The sequence below is a fragment of the Centruroides vittatus genome, unplaced genomic scaffold (assembly GCF_030686945.1).
Source record: "Centruroides vittatus isolate TY-2023 unplaced genomic scaffold, ASM3068694v2 contig_742, whole genome shotgun sequence".
Taxonomy (NCBI): Eukaryota; Metazoa; Arthropoda; class Arachnida; order Scorpiones; family Buthidae; genus Centruroides; species Centruroides vittatus.
Window position 1 is genome coordinate 195,707 of NW_027122478.1, and position 20,865 is coordinate 216,571.

Consider the following 20,865-nt stretch of genomic DNA (forward strand, 5'->3'; position numbering starts at 1 on the left):
AATGTTTTTTTACTCTTAATAACAATTTCTGACCAGTTTCTCGCATATAACATTTAGAAAGCCATCTTTACAAGAACAATGCAGTTTATAAGTGACACTCTCTTATGAAAATTTTTCACTGCTCTTGTATTTTCCTACACTACTTCTATCTTTATATACATAATTTATTATTTATTCTTTATTTCTTGAACTGGAACATAAAATTTATGTTTTTAATCAATTCACAATAAATATCTTATAATATCAGTATAAATTTGTAATTTATACTTCTAGTAATTTATATCGTCAATGATATTTATTGTGAGTTGGTTTTGAAAGTGAGGCAAGTCCACTCTAAAGAAAAGTATAAAGATATGATGAATTTAATACCCTATGTACTGTATCATCCATTCATCATGAATACTTTAGAAATCTGCACCATCTGAACTAAGAAATATAATTATGTGCATGCAACATATTACAGAATATCTAAAAAATATAAATTTAAAAATAAAACATTTTAAGAAAATACATCAAGTAATATTACACTCGTTCTATTCCAACTTTGAGAGATTTCTTAATGGCTAAAAAACAAAATAACGTTTGTTTTTATGTTTTTATCCAAATGGATAAAAATGTAAAAATAAATGTTTAATATTTGATTGTTAGTCAGAATAGAATGAGTATAATATTACTTGATAAATTTTCTAAAAATGTTTTATTTTTAGATTTATATTTTTTAGATATACTGCAACCGATCCCATTGCTTTTAAATTTATTTTTTTATTACTGAATATTTTTTCTTATTTTCTCTACTTTTTCCTATAAAATTAAATTTATTTTTTGTTTTATTGTAGCTTTTCAAAAGAAGTATGAAATGTTGAAATAAAATAAATAAGTAAATAAATAAAATATTCAATTTTTTGTTGTTATAACTATATTGCATTCAAAGAAAATCAACATTTTCAACAAATTATTGCTTTTGTGAAAGTGAGGCAAGTGCATTGGCACATACCAAAACTGTGATTTTTTATACTTTACATGGATAATCATTATTTCATAGTAAACTTACATGAAATAATACCAAAAAAATATAAAATAAGTATTACTGCTTATTAATATTTTTAAACTCATTAAATATCTAGCAATAACATGACATGGACTTGCCCCACTTTCAAAAGCAATGGCTCATATAATGTTTGATTTTTCTTTTTTTCTATATAATGTTTTTCTCTTGATTTCATTATTGATTTTTTTAACATGTTATTAATTTGGTACTAATATTATGTTACATTCAAATAAACATTTTAAAATATTTTCATACCTGTTTGTTTTAATTATAAAAGTATAATACATAGGCTGTTTTTTTTTTTTTTCAACCTCCGATGGTCTCTAACAGGGATGGCGAATCTTTTTGTGTTTGCGTGCCATATTGTAAGCATACTTAGCTTTAAAGATGTTAATGCGTACCTAAGTTTCAGACTTTGAATAACGATATTTAAAGAAATTAAACGAATATGCTTTAATTAGAATAACTGTAAAAAAGCTGATTAAAAAAAAGGATGATCAGGTGATAAACTGAAAGGATGATTGAAAAAGACAGAAATCATATGATACATTACATGCCAGATGATTTCTCCTTACGTGTCACTTTGGGCACATGTGCCATAGGTTTGCCACCCCTGGTCTATAAAACAAAGACAAGTGTAAATAACAAAATGAATTTATTACCAAAAATTAGGTACAAACATGGTTACTTTTTGACAATCACCATGAAGATTGAGGCATTTGTCATATCTGTGGATGAGCTTTTCCATCCCCTTCATAGAATGTTGCCATTAATGACTTGAGATGGGCCCTAGCGTTTTGAAGATCATCATTAGTCTCAAAGCTCTGCCCCCTAGCCACTTTTTCTGTTCAGGAAAGAGGTGGAAGTCGCTCAGTGCTAAATTGGGATTATATGCTAGGTGTTCTAAAAGTGGCGAAAACTTTCACCTTTCAGACTTCCACCCAGCTTGGAACTTTTTAACGTGTGAAGAATTCCATCTCCCCTGAACTGAAAACGTGGCTAGGAGGGCAGAGGTTTGAGACTAATAACAATCTTCAAAACAACATTGTTAAGGCCATCTCAATTCACTGGCGGCAACATTCTATGAAGAGAGGATGGAAAAGCTTGTCCACGGATATGACAAATGTCTCAATCTTCACAGTGATTATGTTGAAAAGTAACCATGTTTGTACCCAACTTTTGGTAATAAATTCATTTTGTTATTTACACTTGTCTTTGTTTTATGGAATATCGGAGGTTAAAATCTGCCCTCGTAATTTTTAAGATTTTATTATATTATGTAAAGGAAACCATGAAGCAGTCACTTTAAAATAATCCTGACATTTAAATATTAAATATGTAAAATTTTCACAAAAAAATCATTTTTATTCAAAATTAAACAATACAATTACAGATAACTTTCATACAACATGGTTTCACTCTAAAACTGTTTGAAAATTGGGGATAATCCCATATAACATGGCTACCGGTTTTGCTCTAACACAGTTTTCGAAATGCTCTGTACAAAATTTCACAATTTTTAAGTGCAACTTCGTTATTCGATATTTTTTAAAAATTCAAGTAAGCATGAGTGTTGTCTCAAATTTTCCATGGATTTTACAATATTGAAATTTTCAAATTATTTTGTGCTTCTCATCAGGTTTACTTTAATGAAAATTGATAGGACAAGTAAGAAAAAATTTGCACTAACTTTCCTATCAACTAGGTGTCATTGTTGCTTTCAGACTTTAGCCCTTAAGACTGTCACTGTGTTTTCTTTTTATAGATTGATTAATCTTCATATTTAGTAAAATTTATTTAACGTTTTTAGGTACGTGCTATTAAATTTTTTAAAACTGCAGATAAGTAATCATTCATAAAAATAATAAATGAAATATGATTGTATCTCAGTATTTGAACATACATTCTGGAAAAAAGTCTCTTGGTACTCAACTGAACAAACATGACCCACTAGACAAATTTTTGATTAATGACATATTTTTACTTTTTATTATGTCATCCATAAAAAGTTTTTATGATAAAAATAAAAATATGAAAATGTTGCTGATACTTCTGATCAATATCAACAAAAAAGCTGAGATGACAACAATACTTTGTAAAAAGAAAATGCCCTGGTTTAACAAAAATTAATATTAATGCATAATACTTTTAATTAACGGTACTTTTAATTGTGATTGTTAATTAATTATTGATTGGAAATAAGTTATTGATTGCTTTAATAAACATATTTATCTTAGTAACAAAAAAGAATAGTATACTTTTGCTAACTTCTGGAATGTAACCCTATGTTTTGCATTAGTCCTTTGTTGCATATAGCACTGATTCATATAACATGGAACTTTTTCAAAACGTAACTACCATGTTATACAAAAAATACCTGTATTTCAGAATTTTATGTATAGATATAGATACACATCTTGTATCTTTATGATTATTTTAAACTTTTTAAGCAAATTAATTAATATTTTACATAGAATTTTATTATAATGGATTGTTTATTAGAAAATACTTTTGTCAATTTTTTTTCATAAATATAGCATTTCTGTCTTAATCTCGTTGGAAAAAATATTTTCTATATCATATAAACAATTAGAATTTTGAATAACTTTTCAATTTTCTTTTTATTTCAGTTGGAACAGATGGATTTAGAAGTTAAGAGTATGCCACCAAATGATCGTCCAAAATATCAGAACAGAATGAAAAGTTATCATGCTGAATTTAATCGTCTAAATAAAGAATTGGCAAGTTCTGATTATTTTTCATCTTAAAATATGTTTAAGATAATTTATTTGGAAGTTAATTCTTTTCATTTATATTTTATATTAAATATAAATTTTCTATATTTTAAAATAAAAAAGTTATTGCTTTCACAAAAATATTCGAAGGATATGTTGGCCATAGAAAAAATTTATAAAAACAATATAAAATTAATAATGACTTTCATGTTTTTAATGTAAAAATATTTAATTGCTATTTTCAGTGGTGATTTTTTTTTTTAACTTTAAAAAGTCTTGACACAGCAGTCTCCATTACCTCATAAAATATATAAAAATTGAATCACATAGTCTACAAACAATATAAACAATTGTCTTCAAGCAAAAAAAAATTGTTTCTAACTGCAATTTCATATTTCTGAATGATGAAATTTTCCTAACAAAATACAAAAATAATTTATAGGAAAATATTTAATCCATACCAGTATAAATCTTGTTGACAAGAAAAAAATGAACTGCTATGTTGTCAGTAAGTGAACTGAATATAAATTAACAAGTTAACATTTGATGTCATTGTTGACATTGCAATGTTTTTTGGCATGGGTAAAATTGATCTCATTTGGCTAGTTGCTTATATATAAACTTTCATTTTACAAGATTTAAATATATTATCTGAATTTTGTGAAATCGAAACCATAAAATGATGGTAGTACAATCCCAACGATTGGAAAAGAGCACAACGTTACTATTAGAGATAATCATATTCTATGTAATTTTTAGTTTTCAGATCCAAACAAATAATCATTCAGACACATTAAAACATATTAGATGGAAACTGGATTATATCTTTAAGGTTTGTGATGCAATGTGGCTGAAGTTGTGCCTGTGCCAGGAAATACCATTATCATCATCATTCAGATTTCAGTGATATTCAAATACTTCAATTTTAATTTAATATTATTATTAAATGTCCATATATTCTGTATCAACTGGATAGATAGATTACAACAAAAAAAATCACACCTTTAAAAAATCCAGCAATGAAATTTACTAAATAATAACATTTCGATCAGCTTCACTGACCTTTCACAGTTACGATAGAATAGAACATGAAAAATAGAACATGAATACAAAATATTTTTTTTGTTGTAATTATTAAATGTATGAGTTAATTGAAATTATGTAAATATATAAAAAATTAAAGTGTTATAATAAATTAATCATTATTCTTAATTTTTCTATAATATTATGTATTATATTATATCTATTATATCTATTATATTATGTATTTAATCAAAAATTTAACTACAGAATACAGAATACTAACAAAATACAGAAACTAGAGCAAATGTCAGAAAATAAATTCACATGTTAGAAATCAACTCCAGAATAAAGTTTAATGAAACAAAAACATTTCAGTCTAATTTGATAGGTCTTCATCAGTTGAGTGTTCCAAAATAGTACATATTTGAATAAAAAGAACATTCAATAAATATAAGTTAACAAAAATAAACTATAATATAATATAAAAAGTAATAACAAATATTTAACAAAATGAAGTAAAATAAGAATAACAATAAAATAATATAGAAGTGCCCTATTAAAGGAAGTCAAATTAGAGACTTCTATGTGGTAGATAGTGAGTCCATGTCCCTTTATTAAATAATTTAATTATAATTATTAATCGTACAAAACTCGGGAATTAAAGTTGAATTACAAAGGTTATACAAACATAAGTTCGAGTCCTTATTTCTTTATTTTCTTCCTTTTATTCCGATCAGGAACCACCATGCAACTTGCAACTTGAAGTCAAAAAAACTTCTAAAATTAACGAACAAAACACTATTAGACGACATACAACACAATTAAAAATGATCTTCGGCGCCGACCTGTCTTTATAGGCTACGGCGTCTACAAAGCATTAAAAACTGTTAGTCTTCCACAATATAATTATTAAATTTAATGAGAGATAGTGCCCAACACCTACCTCTAGTACCAAATTACTTGGTATTTAATTATTGATAGTGGTGGTAAATCCCCAATATGGGACCAAATATATCCCTGAGACTCTATTCCCATTGATCTCATTGTATCTTTTCCATATTGGACAATAGATTTGAGAGAGATCTTATGTATGTGGGCTCTACTAAGAGATCATGGACACACAGAATTAAAGAGCACTAACAGGACATCTCTAATAATAATCTAGTAACAAATCTGGCCCAATATGTGAGCAAGCCTTGGGTGTCAGTCATCTGGGATAAGGCAAAACTGATAATGAAAGTCTTCAATGTTCAAAACCTATGAATCTTGAAAGCCTGGGAAATTTTCAATCAGCAATCTATGAGAATTGCATTAATAGTAAAGATTGTGAGACAGTATCTGCTGCATGGCATTTGTTGGTTGATAACCCTCTAAAAGGAAACAATATTAGAGAAAAAGGGTACTATGGATAAATAAGTTGTTGTACTATGGCACATTTATCTTTTTGTCATAATTTTTTATTGTGTAATAGTTATTTGTAGGTAGTACTGTATGTGTTAAACATTCAAGAATGACATCAAAAAAGAAAATAATTTTAAAAAACATTCTTAACTTAGAATCTTTAATGTTCTGTAATGATTGCTGCTTGATGCAGCTCGAAAGAGGCTGAAAACTTTCCATTTTTATTTAATCCAAATTCATATTTTTTGCTGGAAAATTGTGTGTATGGTGTGTCGTTTTAATTTTAAATAAAGCTATTATAATGAGAAAAAATGACAAAAAATTGGAAAACTCAAGGGCTTTCAAACTTCAACATTCAGCAGTTAAGTTTTATACAAACACTCATGTTTGTATAAAAATCTTTATTGCTGTGGATGGTGGTGTTATTTCTATCCAGTCCTATATCTCTACAGTGTTCTTTAATTCTTTCATATGGCTTGTGTGAAATTCATATATCTACATTTAGAGCTATTCAGCTTTTTTCTGAGTCCCATAGTATACAGTAAAATTGGTGGGGGATCAAGTATTTTAACAACCAGTTTACTGCATTAGTGTTTATTTTAAGTATAAAAAGTAATATCTATTTATGATTTTTTTGCATCCTTCACATTGAAAAAATATATAAAATAAATAACAAAAATAGTAAAAATAAACTAAATCAAACAATCTAACATCTTAAAACAAATATTGAAGATGGCTACATTTGTTGCATCCACAAGCTGCAAATATCTGGATGAGAATAAATTAGCAATTTGACAATTGGTTAAAAGTATTTCCTAACATAACAAAAAGGGTTGTAAAAATATTGCATAAAAAACTTCTTTAAGTATCTCTGACAAAAGACAACTATAAAACTATGAATTGATATTTACATATTGTCTCTTGATTGATGTGTTTTGTGGCTTTCTTCACTTTTATCCAAAGATCGTTAACTGTGTGATTTTAATTCTTAGCCTATTACCCAGTACAGCTCAACAATAAAAATCAATGTCTTAATATTGATTTGCAAAACTGTCCCAGAAACATATTTATTGCCTTCTATTTCCTAGATCCAAAAATACAGATATTTGTTCACTTAGTTGTGAGTAATGTCTTTTATTTTTCTGGAAAAAATGCCTTTTAGATGTTTTATTTTATGTCACTTTTTAAAACCATCTGGCATCATTGACTACAGCCAATGTAATTCTTTACTTCACAGTTTTTATTCACTATTCAACAATTCAATTCAAGGTTTTAATACTATAAAGGACTAATAACAAAGATAAGCATAGTGACTATTTAATTTCTCAATCAAATCTTGATGGTTTACACTACAGCATTAGTACAATATCTTGATATTAAAACTGGGGTTGAAATGATTAATGGGTTAATATGAGCCTAGGTATACAAAATGGCGGTGCTTCCGATCGCCATCTTGTTTGCACACGCAAATGTGCAAACAAGATGGCGACCATCGACAATAGCATAAACGCGCCTATATTTAATCTTTTTTAAAACTAAAACATTTTTAAAACGTAAATTTGCTACTTACTTTTCTCCCTGCTTTTGGTTACTTTTCCTACTCTTGGACCAGAAACGAAAAATAAAAAAGTCATCATACTACCTATAAATTCAATCAATGCATGGACGAAGTGAATTACGAGATTCTGTACATCAGTAGTTCTAACAAAATTTGCCTGTATTGTACATAAATTTTACTCCTCTTAAGAAATGCAGTCTTACGATTCACATCTCTCGACTTTTCATCTACGATAGGCAGCGTCTCCATAGAGGTTGGCACCTGCGATCAACAGCCACCTAGCCTTCCATGTGTTGTTCACATTGTCTTTCGTGTCGGAAATCACGCCATTATACCTATCCATTACATTAATCACTATCTAAACATATTCGTTGGTTATGACAATATTTAATGAAATATTTCCAGAGGTTCCCCCCAGTATTGTCCCAAGGACCATATGAATATATATAGGACATATATAGTATTTTCTTTTCTATTTAAAAAAAAATTTATTTGTTTTTACATTTTTTATTCACAGGGACAATGTTTTTAACAACTAAGTTGTGTCTAGACCTCATTGTTTGTGCCCATGAGTTGAAGAGGAAATGTTAGATGGTTGCAAATCAATTGCAATCGTGGCAGCAATGAGTTCTCATTCACATTTGTTGTTCTATTGCAGTCTTTCTCTTTGTTTTGCTCTAGTCTGCATCAAGCTGTTAAAAAGTTGGGCATATTATGAAACACAAATTTTTATGATAAATTGCTTAAACAAATATTACAAGCATAATTTTAACAGCTGGTTCATCAAACTGAAAATATTTTAGAAATTTGCAGTGGTGGGATCCAGCTGGTTCACATTAGCTGAATCCCACTATTATAGAAGACTTTTGGGAAGTATACAAATTTCAATATAAAGAAGTTTCATCTCCATTTCTCAAACATTTTATCAACTAGAGCTTTGCAATGATTTTCCAAAAGAATCAATAATAATCTTGTATAGAAAATAAGTCTTATTATTTTTAAGGAATAAGGAAAAGATCAATCTATTGAATAAAAGTGGGTTTTACAAGATAACTGATTCAAATCAAAATGATTGGAGTCAAATAAAGATTTTTAAGAATATCAAAAAACAATTTATAGGAAACAAAGAACACTATAGATATATAAAATTGAGTAAAGATCTCTAGCAAAGCATCTTAGATGGAAATTTCATGAAAAAATATAGTGGTTGGTAGGAAAGGTACACAAAATCAGAGAACTACTACCAGACAGCACATGCAACATGAATTTATCAAACAAGTTTAAAGAGTAATGTACAGTCAGACTCCTTAACCACTCTTTGAAAACAACTTTCAAATATTTTTGTTGCATAGAAACATGTAACATGATAGCTCTATTTTAATTTTATTTTTATTTCATTTTGTTGTTTATTTTTATTTTACTTTAGATTTATTTAATGTATCATTTCTATTATGGCTACGGAAATTTTTTTTTCAATTCTGATAAAATAGTCTCCAAGGCAGTGGTGTTCTTCATTTGAGCATCTCTCATGATAAACATTAAAGTTTAAAAGTGCTTGGACTTTTTATTTTTCTTGTTTTTCACCATTAAAATAGTTTTATTATTGAATTATCTTTTAAATTTTTAGCAAAATGCATAATGAATTCAAAAAGAATGAGCAATTATTTATTGTGACAACGTCACAATAAATAATTGCAATTTTTAATTAATTTAATGTAAAATATATACTCTCCACCTCAAATTAGTAGTAGCATCTTGCCCCTGTACACCATACTTTTCCTTTAACAATAGAGTTGTGCCAATTATTTATTAATTGCTATCAGGGGAAAAGTTTTGAATTAATATAACATGACTTTCCAGTTTGCATCAGTAGTTCTTATATAGTTAATCGGGCCCTCCTGCTCCTAAGATTTTCATATCTGGTCTTGGATTTCATATATCTAACTCCATTCTGGAAATTAAGGAAGGAAAGACAGACAACAGTGGAAATTTATAGGTCTACAATTATTTCAAATTGCAGCCCAATAAGATACAGATTATATTAAGTTGCATCTTTTATATCAATTCATCAATAAATTATAGTATTAAACTATTTTGTTTTATCAAGCGATGTTGCTTTATGTAATAGAATAATAATAATAAATTTATTTAATCATAAAGAAGTATCATGTTAGACTTCAAGCGGCCACAAAATGGGCAGTTGGTTTCATCATAGATGGCACTACGATCACTGAAAAAAGGAGTCAACTTCATTTTCTTCAACGGGAATCCACATTTTTTGTTCAGCATTAAGATTCTACATCAAAAACAAATAAACTTTTATTAAAACAATTTTTTTGAAAGATGTATTAATCAGAAGTTAAGAATGTTTGAAGTTTTACATAGCTGTCACATGAAATATGCATAAATTTAGATATCTGTGAAGTTCATTGAAAAAGAAAGAAAAATGCTTAAAAGTCATTAGGAAACTATTATTATTTAGTGGAATGAATACACTGTGATACTATAGTTTTTGTATCAGTTCATTATTTGAAAAAAAAAATGATTTTATCAAATAATAATAGTTTTCTAGTGATTTGATTTAAGCATTTTTCTTTTTATTTTTTCAGAGAACTTTACAGATATCTATAGATAACTATGCAATGCTTGAAACTGGATTTACTTAAGTACAAATAACAAAATGATACTAGTAATATCCAGCAAATATTATACTTTACTAAATAATAACAAGAACAAATTTTTTGGATGATTTTTAAATCATTGTCATTAGATTAAAAAGCAGTCGAACATATATAGAAAATTCAAATGCCACTTTAAACAAACTGGAAGAATTATTTTATTGGTGGAAAGTGCAGACATCAACAATGACATAACCAGATATTTTTTAAAGATAAGACTTAAAATTATAGGTCATCTCTGTAATTTATTACGGTGTTCCAAGATGCCAATGCTGAGACATTCTCTAAAGCATGGAAGTCATCTTTGAACTATAGTACTCTATAATTTTAAGTCTTATCTTTAAAAATATTTGGTTGTGTCATTGTTGATGTCTGTACATTCCACCAATGAAATAATTCTTCCAATTTGTTTTAAAGTGATATTTGAATTTTCATATGTATGTTCAACTGCTTTTTAACCTGACGATGATGATTGAAAAATCATCAAACGTTTGTTTTTGTTATTATTTAGTAAAGTATATTATTTGCTGGATATTACTGGTATCATTTCATCATTTGTATTTGGAATAATTTGTATAAATGCATCTTTCAAAAAAATGCTTTAGATAATAAAAGTTTATCTGTTTTTGATGTAGAATCATAATATGCAATAAAATCTGTGGGGTTCCTTTTAAGAAAATGAAGTTGACCCCTTTTTGACTGATTATAGTTTTCTCTATAATGAGTTATCATAAATAATGTTTATACTGGAATGGGGGAGGGGGTTATGACAAGTTGGACAAAGTCAGACAAGGGGAAGGGGTTAAACTTCAATGGACAGCCCATTTTATTTATTTCATTAAACTTTATACAGTTTACCACTTTATGAATAATAAAATGTATAAAGAATTGGGGGGGTTGAGTTTTGTTGGATGTCCAAAGAGGGGAGGAGGTTACAGAAACTGGGACAATGGGGGAGGGGGAGTAAAATTACAAGAAAATTGTGGATGTAATTTATGGACAACTCCTAAAGAAACCAATATCCCCATTTTGTGGCCTCCTTGAAGTCTGACATTTTTGGTTCATTGATTTTTTTTGTAGAATGTCTACTTTTTCAAGATATTTCAATGGATCGATGAAAATGGATCACACTATACAAAACAATATTTTACTGGAATAAAAATTGGAAATTTTATGTTGTGAATAACTTTTTAAATATATGTTGAATTCATTATAATATCTTTATTTTGTAATATGTATTAAATATAGTTTCAGATTGATTATTTTAAAATGCATATGCAAAATATTTTTTGTACTATCAGTTGCAGATATTGATCTTACAATGCTCATTTATTAATAAGTTTTTCTTTTTCATAATAACTCCAAGAGATGTTAATTTACATATCTTTTTATATTTTTAATCAAAATTCTAATAATAATAATAATATTTCAGAAACATGCAAAAATAGCTTTTAGTGATGATGTTTATAGTCGAGAAGAACTCTTTGGTGAAGACATACCAGGTTTTGAAGATCAGGTATTTTTAAGTATTAATAAAATTATACTGTTAAACTATTTTAAAGTAGAGAAAGTTTTCAAATTATTTGTCCTAAATTTCACATTTAGTTTCTTTCCTTTTGTATAAGATTTAGAATTATACAGAGGGTTATCAGCAGCTTTTGACTCAAATGCTTTGGCTACAATTTTAAAATTATGCACTTTTCATATATCAACAGTTTAACCAGTAACAAACTAATAACAGTTGTGTGACTATTGGTTACTGTAGCATCAAATTTGTTTACAAATTTTTACTATTCAGTCTTCTAAAATGGCTGCACAAGGTATATCAAAGTGATATTTTAAGAAATGTTTTCTGAACAAGGATTTTTAAATCTGCATTGTAAAACAACTAAAAAAAATCTGGAATTAATGATCTTCAGAGTATTGTTGCTCAGGAAGAAATGTCAAGCTAAAAAAAATGGTCAAAACGTTTGCTTTCAGACCAGGCCTCAAACAGGCTCATACCAAGCCAATAATTGCAAAGGTGAAGAAACTAGTGGGGGAACTTAACTCTATTAATCAAAATAATGTTGCTAAACATTCTGGGATTTCTCAAGCCACCATTAACACCATCATTCATAAAGAATTGTTCATTCAAATAAGAAAGGTCAAATAGAATAAGCTGACTGCAGAGCACTGCAAAATTAGGCTACTAATGCTAGAAAGTTGTACAAATATTACCAGAAGAGATAAGTATACTGATACACTAGATCAGACTTATTTATATGTAAGTTAGTGCAATAGCTGTAGAAAGATTTGCTACATTAAACACGGGCAATGGGTTGGAGAAAAAGGCTGACATTCTACAATAAAAGTTGGCCTGACTGTTTTATTATTACGGGCAGAATGACCAGATTTCTGCTATATAAAGTGTTTCAGAACACCAAAGTTAATGCAGACTACTAGATAGATTGTGTTTTAAGACTGTAATTAGAAACTGAAGGGCCAAAATTGTATCATGAGAAATTAATAAAAGTCACTTTCCACCATGATAAAACATAGAGTCCCACTGTCCATTGATTACCCACTATTTGAAGGAACTGAAGAAGAAATCTGGAAATTATATACCCAAAGAGGAAATCCATATTAAATTGCCCAACTGGATGGATTTCTATCACTTTTGATTTCTAAAACAATCTTTGAAATATTGCTAAGCAACTACTACTGTTGGACTTTGGAGGAAAAGTAGGCCAAAGTAATCACTGAAAAGGGCTGCAAAGTTTTCAAAGCATGGAAACAAAGATGCATGAGGTATTACGATTTATGGACAACATATTAAGCAAAGCAAGTGTATTTACAGAGGAGTATTAAAGGACAAAAATTAAAATCTAAAGTGAGTCAAAAGATTTTGATAACCTCCTGTAATTAATTTTATTCTTAATATAATGATAAAAATATTCATTGTAAACTTATATTTTTTATTAGTGTTATAAAGAAATAACTTAAAAAAAGGAAAATACTATAACATTAAATGAATAAATATTTAATTCTCTGTATTATTTTAAATAATTCTAGTATGTAAAACCAAGTTATATTTGAATATAAACTGTAATAAATGAAAGATTATTTATATTATATGAAATATGAGAAATGATATTGTTTTGAATGTGTTTGTATATTTTAATATCAAATATATATTTACTTTATATTAAGTCATTGAATTCCAATTTAATATTTTATTTTTCACATATTTTTCAATATGTTTATGATACATTTCATTACATTTTTCAATATTTTATTAGTTGACCATAGTTGATGTAGTCAATTTATAATATATCAATATGTTATTAATACTTTCAGTACATAAACTGTTACCTATTTTTTGAACTTAATCAATTTATTATACATCTATTCGATTTCACTGAGGTGTAATTTGTTAATTATAATTTTTTTAATCCATTAAGAATGTAGTTTGAAAAACTATAGTGTAATTTATATTTCTTTAGAACAATGGAAAAATATCCATAATTTTAAAGAGTTTCTGTCTGTCTGAGTAATTAAACAAATTTCAAAATTTTTAAAAATGTCCTTAGATGATAATATATACAGTCAAACCTGTTTTTAGCGGGGGATAGGGACCACATAAAAGAAAATGCATTAAAAAAAATCGCGCGAAACTTCACAAGTGGCTATAAAAAATAGTTTTCGCAACACAATTAAAAAAATATTTTTTTTATGCATCAATAGGGACGGCATAAAAAAGTCTCACGTAGAAAATAACTCGAAACCGTACAAAATAACTAGGAATTGCTTTTTTAACTCCTCGGGCCTTTTTCTGCAACACCTAATGGGGAAAAAAATCCTCTAAGAATTTTAATTTTTATATTAATTAATTATTTCCACTTAAATACGAATCTAACATTAAAAAGTTAAAAATAATCGTTAAATAATGATTTTATTTGATAAATATAGCTGCAGGAAGTGTTATTTCATTTAACAAGGCATGAAATTTCACACCTGCAGTCTAAAGCTGGAGGGGAGCTAACTTACCGCATCTGTTCAAATATAACATAATATTTATGGTTTTTATGCTATTAAAATAAGAGGGGACCGAAATAAACGTATGAGAAAAAAATTTTACTGAATAAAAAATGAAAAAACCTTTTATGTCATAGAAAACAACCAATAGAGTTTTTAAAAATTTTACAGGAGTCAATTATGTTCCAATTTGATTGAAATTTTCATATACCCACAAAAAATCGCACAAAACAAATCGCACAAATAAAAATTGCACAGAAAAAGACCGCACAAAAACAGGTTTGACTGTATATATGTATATATATTATATATATATAATTAATAAACTGTAATATTTTAATTTTTTAAATTTCAAGTATTATTAATAAATTATATGTTAATATCATGTACTTTTATTAATTAGAAAACCCAGTTATTAGACAATACAGAGAGACTTGAACGATCATCACGCAAACTACATACTGGATATAAAATTGCCGTTGAAACAGGTATTTATTTTTTTTAAACCTCCTTTTTTGACCAAAAACTTCTTACTTCAGAATGTCAAACTTCTTTGAAATTGCTAATTCATAAAATCAATCATAATTAGAGATTGACCTGGCCATTGTGTTCTTTATACTATTCGGAACCTATAACCGGTGCATAACACATATATATAATACATTATGCACCGGTTATAGATTTCAGATAGTATAGATTTCACCCCAGTGCTGAAATCAGAGGAGTTTTCCATTGTGTTGTTATTGAGACACTGTACTAACTGTGTTTTTATCCTAGAAAATAATTGTATTTCGAGAGAATGTGTTTCATGATCTGATCTGAAAAATAACATATTTAATTGCTGCTGTTAATATTTGGTGTAGATAAATGTTACAATTGGTAAAATATTTCAATGCCAAGTCAGCATACAAGTATACCATTGTCAATTAAAATAGGATTTAAGCATTTTTATGGCTTATTCTTCTGAATAAAAATGTTAATTTTTAGACAACCAAATCCACTAGTATTATATTAAAGCCAAACAATTGCTGAATTATTGCTGAGCTCTATTACTATTATTCTTTTTAAATACTAAGTAACTAGACATGTGCCAATTTATACAGTATTTAATTAGTACTGTAACACCTTTCTCTAGCACTAAATTACTTAGTATTTAATTATTTTATTTATTTATTTTATTAGTACGAGGTTATGATAAGGCAAAACAACAACAGTTGTTTATTGTTTTGCTCTATCTATATGGGCAAAACAACAACAGTAAAAACAGCATATTACACACAACACACAAACAATTAAAAGAAAAGAAAATAAAGCAAGTCATATTACCTGTAACAGAAAACAAAAATCATAATTAGTTAAATTGCACAAAAATTGCCAACATAATTCACTGCCCATTTAGTATGTAATTTATAAGAGTAGTAGTAATATAGCCTGATATAATTCAGCATTCATTTGACATTAGTTTGTACTCATAATAAAAATAGCAACATTTCACAATGACAATAATTTTATTTTCCTATAACAGAATATTCTGTAATTACTTAATTGAAAATTTGGATCTATACAAAGTAAAAGTGGAATCATTATTATATGTGCCTTTATTATATTATATGGATATTAATAAAATAATGTAAAAGATAAAAATTACTTTGAAAAAACTCTTATCTTAAAACCGATGGAGTCAGATAAAATCAGTCTTTTTCTTATTTGTACTATATATGTTAGTACACGGAAAATTAATCTTCACTCTTTTCTGACGTACGGAGGCTAGAAATTATATTATATATTATATGGATTGTATAATAATGTGAGATTCTGGAGATTAATTATTATAAAATATTATAACAAAATATTTTATTTCTTTGATAAAATTTTAACAAAAAGGATGAACATTTTTCGTTTCCGAGAGAGGGAGGAAACGAACTTCCTTTCTAGGCTGACTAAAAACTACTCACTGTCCTATGACAATGAGTCAGTTACCCAGCCATCCCTATAAAAAGGGGTAGATTCCCGCCTTTTCACTCAGTTCTTGGAACCCAAACTGGCCACATAAGTGCAGATCTCCTTAAGAAGATTGTCGTAACTAAAGACAACCTCCCATAATATTGAAAGCATCATATAGAAGACATAGACCATAATATTGAAAGCATCATATAGAAGACATAGACATTAGCGCATAGAAGATTGATTCTCCTGTTTTGCATTTTCCAGAATACTTATCAACATGTTGATAATTAAGAAGATCAAATCTCAAGTGAAGGTAGTAGAATATTTAGAACATTTTGTAAGCTCTCTCTCTCGTGTAGCATCCGTGTTAGATATAAAGAATAAGTTAGTTTTAGATCCTCTCGATATGATACTCTTGCCTGTTTATAATACTTGTAGACTATTGTATATATTTTATCATTATAATATAATATATAATAATTATATATATCATGTTTGAGTTCTGCTCATTTTTTATCTTTGAGGCATTTATTGTTAAATAGCCCTCCTAGAAACAATCTTTAATATACGTGTGATAGGGCACGAACTCTCATCCCTATCTGGTGTCGGGAGCCTGACAAATGGAGAAGACGATTGTCATTCCCCCATTTTTATAATAAAACTCAATTAAGCCATCCTTTGACGTAGAGGCTAATCAAAGCGATTAGTTAGCCGGTTAAGAGATACGAGTACAATCCAAATTCTGTATCCCCAGCCATCCTCACAATAAACTAACTCATGCAACACTGGCATTATAATATATAGTGTAAACAACAAAACTTCTTAGTTCAGAAAGCTAAATATTTTTATTAGAAATGTTTTTGATTTCATTTCAGATAATCATCAACTTACATAACTACATTCAAACCAAGAATTTGCTGTAAAAACTTAAAATTATTCTCTCCCAAGATTACTTGCATAAAAATAATATATTTTTATTACATTTAATATTTTCATGTAAGCTGATTTATCTAAGAAATTCATTGTAATGGCATATGTTAATTCATTTGTTCAGTTTTGTATTTTGTGTGATAACATTTTCAGAATGTTTATTCCTTTTTACATCATTCTGAATGGTACAAACAAATATAAAATAGAATTTGAAATATAAGTATCTTTAAAAAATTTTAGCAATAACTTACTAGAGAACAATAACAAGCAGCATTCCCTTTTTTGCCTTAGTCGTTGATCTAGAATATTGAGATTATCATTTCTATATTGACACACAAAATTTAATAATTGTAAGATTTACAATGCCAAAGCCTAAAGATTCCTTGTTTTTATTGTTATTTTGACATGTTATTTTTAAATATTTTCCTATTTAAGAAATTTAAATAGTAATATTTTGAAAAAAATGTTTTAAGATAATTCTACTGTTTGTGAATTGCTATATTTTAATATCTTGTTTATACATATAAGTAATTATGAAGTAAAATACAACAGATCTTTAATTATCTAAAATAATTGGGACAGGAAATTTTAATTAATTGGTTTTACTTGATAGGAGAAAAAATAAAAAGATAAATAAAGTAAAAATATTAATCTTAATTCTAATACAATAGTAAAAAACAGTTAAGACAGAAATTTGATATGAATGATAAGAAGTAATGAAAAATTTGCCTAATTCATTAAAAAAATGCACTAGTCTTTCCTTGAAATCCACAACATACTAATGAAACTTTGAATTCAAAATAATAAAATACATAGTAGTAAAATTACTAGTAATGGAACTAGTAACTTAATAGTGGAACTACAGATCATCAACAATTGTTATTATGTAAAAACTGTAATTTTTGGAATTAATATTCTCTGAAGTTGATTTTGGTTAATCAGTTTTTTTAGATAATTGACACACTATTAAGTGTGTTTATATATAATACATTAATAGTAATAAGGCTTTATGATTCACAGTATCTAATAGATAGCAAGATACATAATTTTTTTTGGAAGATAAATAGACAAGATGACAGTTCTGTTAAAAAAATGTTTAGTTTCTATATTATAAAAATCATTTTGTGTGATATTTTTTATAATAATTGAATAAATATGCATTTGTTCTGAAGTCAAATAAATAACAATTATAGTATCGTATATGCTGAAAATTAGACAGCACGCTGCTATAAGATACAGTAGACTCCCCTATAACACGGTAGATACATTCCGTGTTATATGGATCCGTATTGTACGAGTCACTTAAATACATGAGCCGATCACAGCCTGGCATGTGTGCAGTTTAGGGGCTACGGCTGTTTGAAAGGTTTTCTTCCATAAAATTAATCGAGTCTAGACTAATTTGACTCAACATTTCCAAATCACATATAATTTTTTGGGAATAATCCATATAAACTATTCTATAAACAAAAAATTGTAGGATTACTTACCGAGTGCACACTGTTCGATGACACCATTGCTTAAGCTTGTTTTCATCGCAGAGCGGCTCATCAAATGGCAGGCGCATGTTTCCTGATCAGCAAATTTTTCACAGAAAAATAACTTTACTTTGGAGACATCATTAATAAAAATATAATTTTTATGGCCGTTGAATAATAAATGTTTTTTAGTAGATTTGCTGCTCGTTTAAACTCAACGGTTTGTACAATATCTGCTATTGGTCCAGATTCGACCAATCCTGTCGCCGACACGAGTCGGCGATGATGTTTTACCATGTTATATGAGTCTCTTTTAGCATGTTATATGAACACAATCGCAATGTTTTCTCCGTGTTATATGAACCTGTGTTACAGGGTGGTCTACTGTATAAGAATTGTATATCTATACTGATCTTTTATGAATTATTCTCCTTAAACTATTTAAATATACTTTTATGAAATTTATAAATACTATGTGATAATTGTTTGTTAAAGAATATGGATATTATTTTTTATTGTTGTTCAGAACAAATTGGAGCTGAAATTTTAAATGATCTGCATTCTCAAAGAGAAACAATTCAAAAAGCAAGACAAAAGGTTAGTTTATTTTTTATAGCCTATAAGCAATAAACTGTACTATATTAATAACTACTATTTAAAATTTTGTAGTTAAGAGAAACAGATGATGACTTAGGTAAAAGTTCAAGAATTTTAACTGGAATGATAAGAAGGTAAAGAAATTTTATTGATTAATTGTAATAATATAAAAATATTTATGCATGTTGATTATTTTTAGGGTCGTCCAGAATCGTGTAATCCTGTTTGTAGTGGGAAGTATTATATTGTGTGTTATAGTAACAGCAATTTACTTTATGGTTAAAAGAAGTTGAATGTCCAGATATCTTATCTAAAACTCTTATATTCCATAATAATAATTTACTGATGTAAAGATGCAAGTATCAAATGTGACAACTTTGTCAATTATTAACTGTCCAAAGTTAATAATTCTTAATAATATTCAGGAAGCAAATTTGAATATTATAAATATAAATTTAGCTTATGAAAGTTTGAAATAATTTTTTATTTGATTCTATATAAAATATTTATACAAATCAATACTTATAAAATATAATTAAGTTACTGGTTTTATAATATATCTAGTCCTCATTTTATCATATATATATATATATATATATGCATATGCAAATTATTCAGATTCAATATTATCTATCCAATATGAAATAATTGTATATATAAACAACCAATATATATATATATATATATTTTTGTAAATATATTTATTGTTTAAAATAAAATGGTATTTAGAGTGATGAAATTAGAAGAAAAGTTATTTTTTCTTTAGTAAACTTGATTATTCTGAATCAAATTTATTAAAGAATTTAATGAATTTATATTTTAAGGAAAATATGATTTCATTTATTCATTTTGGATAGATTTAATATTTAGATGTATATGTTATTTTTGTTTGTAAAGAGATGTCATTTAATTGAATAGAAAATCTAAACTTGACAAATTTTGTTACATATAATAAATACATTTATTACTAGAATACATTAAACTTCAAAAAAACCAGTCAAATGCAAAAGTTTTGTTAGAATACATGATGAAGATATATTTATTAAATTACGAATCAAATAAATTAGAAAACTTCTTTATCAAATACATAATAATTTATAAATTTACAGTGTTATATAAAATTAATATGTTTCTTAGATATGAACTGTCGTTTGAGTAGCAGCTAAACATTTTAAACTGACAATGTCAATATAATCAGTCATGTTGTTCTTTTATATATAAAGTTACAAAAAGTTTTACAGTTAATTTTCGGAGAAAATATATTGTTTGTACCATTATTATTTGTACTATTTTATTAGATTTAAAATTTAAGATATAATTTTAGTCATATGTATTTGTGAAAAAATTTTGAAGTAATTTTCAGTTTATTTGTCAAACAAAAAGTTTTAATTGTTTCACTCAAATTTTCTAATAAAGTATCTTATGTAAAAATTTTAATTTAAAACTAATATTA

The 20,865-nt window shown here is 27.2% G+C and overlaps 1 protein-coding gene across 1 annotated transcript in view; it reads left to right on the top strand.

The window, feature by feature from the left end:
- The window catches only part of Vti1a (Vesicle transport through interaction with t-SNAREs 1a), a 36,543-nt gene extending 16,410 nt beyond the window's left edge, over window positions 1-20,133 (top strand). The window contains exons 3-8 of the mRNA XM_067277290.1: window positions 3,679-3,789; window positions 11,876-11,959; window positions 14,864-14,948; window positions 19,342-19,412; window positions 19,485-19,546; window positions 19,612-20,133. Coding sequence (XP_067133391.1) covers window positions 3,679-3,789; window positions 11,876-11,959; window positions 14,864-14,948; window positions 19,342-19,412; window positions 19,485-19,546; window positions 19,612-19,705 — 507 coding nt within the window. The 3' untranslated portion in view covers window positions 19,706-20,133. The remainder of the gene's footprint in view (window positions 1-3,678; window positions 3,790-11,875; window positions 11,960-14,863; window positions 14,949-19,341; window positions 19,413-19,484; window positions 19,547-19,611) is intronic.
- The last annotated feature ends 732 nt before the right edge of the window (window positions 20,134-20,865 follow it).